The following is a 7500-nucleotide window of genomic DNA, read 5'->3' on the forward strand; positions in this document are numbered from 1 at the left end:
TGCTGCTGCTGCTACTCACTACTGCTGCTGCTGCTACTCACTACTGCTGCTGCTGCTGCTGCTGCTGCTGCTGCTACTCACTACTGCTGCTGCTGCTGCTGCTGCTGCTGTTGCTACTCACTACTGCTGCTGCTGCTGCTGCTGCTGCTGCTGCTGCTGCTACTCACGACTGCTGCCGCTGCTGCTACTCACTACTGCTGCTGCTACTGTTGCTGCTGCTGCTGCTACTCACTACTGCTGCTGCTACTGTTGCTGCTGCTGCTGCTGCTGCTGCTACTGCTGCTGCTGCTGCTACTCACTACTGTTACTACTGCTGCTGCTGCTGCTACTCACTACTGCTACTACTACTGCTGCTGCTGCTACTGCTGCTGCTGCTGCTGCTGCTGCTGCTACTCACTAGTGCTGCTGCTACTACTGCTGCTGCTGCTGCTACTGCTGCTACTGCTGTGTGTGTGTGTGTGTGTGTGTGTGTGTGTCTTTGTGTGTAGGTGTAGGTGTGTGTGTATGTGTGTGTGTAGGTGTGTGTGTAGGTGTGTGTGTATTTGTTTGAGTAATTGCATAGCCTCAGCATGGGGTTCCCAGGCCAGCGGTCCCCACAGGAGACTCCATTATCCTGCCATTAAAGCAGGACTAAGAACGGGCCACCTGGGGTCACATGGGACATGCCGCAAAATAAGGGGGAGAGAGAGAGAGTGAGTGAGAGATAAAGAGAACATAAGAGAGAGATGGAGAGATTGAGATGAAGAGATAAAGAAAGAGGGAGAGAGGGAGGGAAAGGATCCTGCTGTGTTATTTATACACATGTGGTTAGGTGAGAGTGTTTGTCAGGGTGAGTGAATGTGTGTGTGTGTACGTGTGCCTGAGCCCATGTGTGTGTGTGTGTGTGTGTGTGTGTGTGTGTGTGTGTGTGTGTGATGCTGCAGGTAATTTACAGGTACAGGTACATTTAAATCATCGTTCTCCCACAGGTTGCCATTGCCTTAAAGTAGGATATTAATTCAGAGAATGTTTTTGTGTTCTTATTGTTTCCACTAAAAATGGGCATAAAAACGTCATGTTCCTGGAGTGAGAGGAGCAGGAGTGGTTAAAGGTCATGTTCCTGGAGTGAGAGGAGCAGGAGGGGTGAAAGGTTAAAGGAACCCGCCCTCAATACGACTTGACTCATCTCAACAGAGACTAAAACCAAAGAATACCCAGACCCTTTCAGACGAAACTTCCCTATGGAAACCTGGTCTGATGTCCGCTTTATAAACAGTCTAGACTTTATGCACGTCTCATGTAATCTCAAAAACCTAACCATAACCATAGGCCAAAGCACAATCTGTGAGAACTAAAAGTGAGAACTAAAAGTTCTGTCTGGTTGCTAAGTGAAACGTTAGCAGTGCCAACCATTCTGCTGCCTAACCACACAGCACAAAAAAAGGAAATTGAGCACCTCTGTTACTTCTACCACTCGCCAGCGTGATCCCTGACTAAAAACCAGCATTATCAGACCTACGCCCTTCATGGCCTTGGCAAAGGTCACGCAGGGGAAGGTAGCATTTTGGACAGAGTTGCCTCGAGATTGGCACTCTCCATACTGTAATTTCAGCACCTACCATTGTAAGGACAATTTCCCACGTTAGCTAGGGGCACAATGGCACAGTGAAGTTACTAACATCTGCTGACAGCAGGAGATAGTGCCGCAGCCCTGTGTGTGTGTGTGTGTGTGTGTGTGTGTGTGTATGTGTGTGTATGAGAGAGAGAGTGTAAGAAAGAAAGCTTGAGAGTGTGTGTGTGTGAGAGAGAGAGAGAGAGAAGGAAAGACAGAGAGTGTCAGTGTGTGTGTGTGTGTGTGTGTGTGTGTGTGTGTGTGTGTGTGTGTGTGTGTGTGTGTGTGTGTGTGTGAGTGTGTGTTGGGTTATAAGCCCTTCATCCCCTACTGAGTGACAATTTGTAAAAAAAAAAGGCTAAATTATCCCTTTCCTCTGAATACTCCTCTAGTCACACAACAGTAGAGAAGCTGCTCCCAGCCCGAGACCACACGAAGGCAGACCACACACACACACACACACACACACACACACACACACACACACACACACATACATATATCTACACAAATGCAGATCATGCCTGTAGCATCCTGCTGTTTCCTTTCCATCCTCACACACATGTACACAAACACACACATACACACACATACATACATGTATCAACACGCTCAAAGACAAACATACACACGTACTTCTACACAGACACACACACAGACACACATTCACCCTAAGCTACCCATCCGCCACCACCACATCACCACAAAGTCCCCTACACACACACAACAGTATGTCCAGGCCAAGATGGATGTACGACAGTGGGTAAATGAATAGAAACAAGCATTCAAGTATTCTGCTCATTGTGCCTACTCTGATAGCTCTGCACATTTTTCCTGGCAGCAAATTAAATATTGTAAGTCTTCTGCTTGCGGCGGTGAAGTCTGCCTGTGTTATAAAACATCCACTGAAGCAAGCTTCCTTATTATGGTCCTATCTTTGCTAATATGGTGCTGTCTCCATTACAGTGCTTCTGTCTTCATTACTCTGGTTCTGTCGGCCCTCGTGAAGTCCTATCTCCCCTGACACACTCCTCGCAGGTCCTCAGTGTTTGTGGCAGATCAGGCGTCCCATTTATGTTTAATTAGCTTCAGCTAGCAGTGAGCTGATCGGCGCTGACAGTATCCCTCACTAGTTTCCTTCCACCTTCAAACATAATAACAAAAGAAAAGCTCCCACTTTTTCCCTCATCCAACGAAGGACTCACTCTCACTGTCAGCCTGCCTGCCTGCCTGCCTGCCTGCCTCCTATCTCAGAGGAGGGACTCATTTCAGTCCCCTTACACAGCACACACACACACACACACACACACACAGCACTGGCTCCCGGCTAATGCAAAAGTCCCTCAAGTGTCAGAGCTGTCCTCGTCACGGGCCATCCACCCTGCCCCACCACACACTAAGACTCCTTAGGTATTCATTCATTAATTAAGCATTAATTACGTAGGCTTAGGGACTCTATTAATTATGTAGAGTTAGCACACAAAGGCTAAGTAGCCTCGAACGGTATCTATAAGCATGGGCCACACTGGACTAAAACCATTACAAAAATGAAAATATATGATAAGATAACATAGAGTATAACGCAACATAATAAACATCACAATACACCACGTAGCATCTATAAGCATGGCCCACACTGGACTAAATATATGATGAGATAATATGGAGTGTAATGCAACACAATACAACATCACATTACACCACGTAGCATTTAATGCTTCGTTGTTTCCAATAACTAAGGATATAGTATCTAATACCTTTAGGTGGAACCAACTCCCTATCAAGTCATTTCCCTCCCTTGGCCTTAGTTATGAAGAAAAGTATGCATGGATGATGCTATCCTTAATTTGTAAAGGTGTGCAGATGTTACATGGTATGTTGCACCGATGATTTGAGTTGCATTATAATTCACCATATATGAATAAAATGTTTTATCTGTTGAGCAATGGAGCATAGTTTTGATAATGTGATTTAAATGGCTTCTCAGCTCCCAATGTGCTTATCCCTCCTCAAAACAATTTAACCCACAAACAATGTAATGAGCTTGTAAAGGCATTCAGCTAGCACCCACACGGTTTCTGTGTGTGTGTGTGTGTGTGTGTGTGTGTGTGTGTGTGTGTGCATGTGTGTGTGTGAGAGTGTGTGTGTGTTAGCTAACAAATGGGAATCCTAAGTCCTTAAATTGAATCTGCAGATTGAGCTGGCATCAAATACAGATAAACATAGTCATCATATTCGCGACAGGCTTCTGTTCATAGAGGAAATTAAACATGTTTCAATTATCTTTTGGAGGCTAAAATGCTCATTTCATGCTGATGTGAGTACAGGAAGAGGAAGTGCCGCCGAGGTCGTTTCCTGCTATAGTGGTCTCTCTCTTCATCCATCTGAGATTTTAAACACAGACACATCGTCGGGGATGTTTAACAACAGTTGCTGAGTTTATGACATTTATAAAGGCTCTTTGGTGTCACTTCACTTTAGTGTGTTGTTGGAATTACCCTTTTTAAATTCAGTGTGTGTGTGTGTGTGTGTGTGCTTTTGTCAGTTGGGATGAAGAGCTTGTGCAGGCGACATGCAGATGAATTACCAATTACCGCAGTGATGATTGTTGTGTGTGTGTGCATGTGTGCGTGTGCGTGTGCGTGTGCGTGTGCGTGTGTGTGTGTGTGCATGTATGTATATGTGTGTGTGTGCATGATGTTCCAGTCCTGTGAGACTTTCAGTGGTATGTCTCTCTCCCTTGTGGGGAGTTTGCCGCTTAAACCATACTGTGCTTAAATCTTCCCCATTCATGTCGTATCCGCTGAAAATACACACGGCCACAGCTGGTGACTTTGCACAGCCTGCTTCTTACCAAGTGATTCTTGGGCAGTCTGCCTCCTCAGTGTGAATCGCTCCTTTGATTGCTTCAGGGTGATCATCACTGTGCGTCAGAAATCGTGCTTTTAATGTAAAAGTGTTTGATGCGGTCTCAGAAGCTGTGGTAGCCTCACTTCCACTCGCATCCTCAGCAGGGTCCACGTATCCCGTCAGAAAGACGTGCCACGGTTATCTGTCACCAAGGCCTGTGATCAATATTTCATTTCCGTAATAGAGCAAGTCTAGCCCTGAGGGAAATGGAGTTGTGTCTGTGCGTTCACACTGACCTTTGACCCTGAGAGTAGTCCATTTATCTCTCCTACTGATCCCTCAGACTTTATCCAATATACAGTACTAACCCACCCACCACATGAATTCATAAATCTAAACCTACCGATACATGCCTACACATACCTCACATATTAACATACCAATACACACCTTCACATACCTTCATATATTAACATACCAATACCACCTTCACATACCTTCATATATTAACATACCTATACACACCTTCACATACCTTCATATATTAACATACTATACATGCCTACACATACCTTCATATATTAACATACCAATACACACCCTTCACATACCTTCACATTTTAACATACCAATACACATCTTCACATACCTTCATATATTAACATACCTATACAAACCTTCACATACCTTCACATTTTAACATACCTATACACGCCCACACATATTAACATATTGTACAGATACACCCCTCACACACATTCACATATTAACATACCTATACATGCCTACACATACCTTCACATGTTAACATACTTCTACACACCTTCACATACATTCACAGTGGAACATAAATGTCCAATCTCCAACACATAGTCTGTAACAATATCAGTCCCAGTCTATAAAAGTGCTCTTCTCTTCTTAACCATTGATTTATAAAGTGTCCTCTCTCTAATCTGTAATCTATTTGTAATGCCTCTGTAGTCTTTGTTGTTTGTCCATGATCAAGGATTTTGTTTGCCCTGTACCTCACCTGTAAGTCGTTAAAGTGTTCTTGATCCAGTATAAAACCAATGTTGACACCATGAACCAGGGGCCAGGCAATCGTCATCTGTGATCGTCTGATCTCCCCTGTCATCTGTGATAGTCTGAGCTCTCCCGTTGTCTGTGATCGTTTGAGCTCCCCTGTCATCTGTGATAGTCTGAGCTCTCCCGTTGTCTGTGATCGTTTGAGCTCCCCTGTCATCTGTGATAGTCAGATCTCCCCTTTTCATTTGTGATCGCCTGATCTCCCTGTCTTCTGTGATTGTCTGAGCTCCCCTGTCATCTGTAATCGTCTGAGCTCTCCTGTCATCTGTGATCGTTTGAGCTCCCCTGTCATCTGTGATCGTTTGAGCTCCCCTTGTCATCTGTGATCGTCTGATCTCCCTTGTCATCTGTAATCGTCTGATCTCCCTTGTCTCCCTCTCTCTCTCTCTCCAGGCTGGAGTCTCCAACACGATCCCTGTACATGGAGGCGCCCAAAGGGGTAGAGATTCACGCAGAAGCAGGAGACATCGAGGCCACATGTAGGAGCGACCTACGCCTGCAGTCAGTGGACGGAGCGGTACGTGAACACTACACACACACACACGTACATACACACACACACACACACACACAAACATACACACACACACACACACACACGTACATACACACACACTCACACACACACACACACACACACACACACACACACACACACACACACACACACACACATACACACACACCCACACGCTCACGACACACACACACGTACATACACACACACACACACATACACACACCACACAGCTCACACTCACACTCACACACAGGCACACACACACACTCACACACACATCAGATAGATAGATAGATCGTGTTACGAGCCAGCTCAAGGCACGAAACAAGAAGGGGAGGCCAGCGCAGAATTTAGGATAATAATAATAATAATGATATATATTATTATTAAAGGTTTACAAGTTTATATAGTTATCTAATAAATTATAGCAACGTGGTGGTGAAGGATCAGTGTTATGAAGAGAAACAAAAGATGTAATGTACAGTCAAGTAAATGGTAATATAAACAAACAACGACGATAATCCACAAACCAACGACACTCCAAAACCAACGACAATCCAAAACCAATCTCTATCCAAATCCGACGACCAACCCAACGCTCTCCCTGACTGCTAATCTGATCAGGGCTTTTGTAGCCCAACCAATCATGGGTTACACCTGGGGTACACCTGCTTCCATTACCTGCTAAGGAAACAGAGACAGAACAGATATGCAAATATCCTGGGGCGGGGCCTAAGACCCTCCAGGGTCGTAAACAATAGATAGATGGATGGATGGATGGATGGATGGATGGATGGATGGATGGATGGATGGATGTCAGCCATATTTCGCTCTGACCTCTGCCCCAGTCGGTGTAATAACCGAGATTGGGAAATGCCTCTGACTGTCCGACTAAATTGTCTTAAACTGCTGTAACTTTCTTCACATTAGAACAAAACAATCTGGTTAAAAGAAAATGGCAATTCAAAATAAGTCAAATAATTATTGATTAGAAAATTGTGATGATCTTTGGCAATTCTAGCATGCCCTTTATGAAGTGTTTTAAATGCCTCGAAAATTACAAATTATTGACGATTATTTCTGACTACAGTGCTTTATTTTTTAAACAATTTTACATTTAGAACCATAATCACCCCCAGCATGAGAAGGAAGGTTCCTGCTGTTGGAATTCACCTCAAATCAATCAAACGCAGTGTCACTGAAAATCAAAACAGAAGGGAAAATGATCTCTAAGTACAACTATGAAAAATGGTCTGCCTGTCCCACAGAGACAGTGAATAGTATCTCTCCTGAGATGACCTTTAAAAGCCATTGTACTGCATGTAAATGTGCCCAGCCTCAGCCATGAATTGCTCTGAATAGCTTCCAGACAGGATAGCCTTAAAGGGGATGTAATTTGTCCCAGCCTGAGCTCATGTTCCCAGACGGGGAACCTTAAAGGGGATGTGATTTG

The 7500-nt window shown here is 44.5% G+C and overlaps 1 protein-coding gene across 1 annotated transcript in view; it reads left to right on the forward strand.

The window, feature by feature from the left end:
* The window catches only part of LOC105900348 (delta-sarcoglycan), a 98379-nt gene that overhangs the window by 81275 nt on the left and 9604 nt on the right, over positions 1–7500 (forward strand). The window contains exon 7 of the mRNA XM_031572714.2: positions 5921–6044. Coding sequence (XP_031428574.1) covers positions 5921–6044 — 124 coding nt within the window. The remainder of the gene's footprint in view (positions 1–5920; positions 6045–7500) is intronic.

This window comes from Clupea harengus, chromosome 8 (assembly GCF_900700415.2).
Source record: "Clupea harengus chromosome 8, Ch_v2.0.2, whole genome shotgun sequence".
Classification (NCBI taxonomy): domain Eukaryota; kingdom Metazoa; phylum Chordata; class Actinopteri; order Clupeiformes; family Clupeidae; genus Clupea; species Clupea harengus.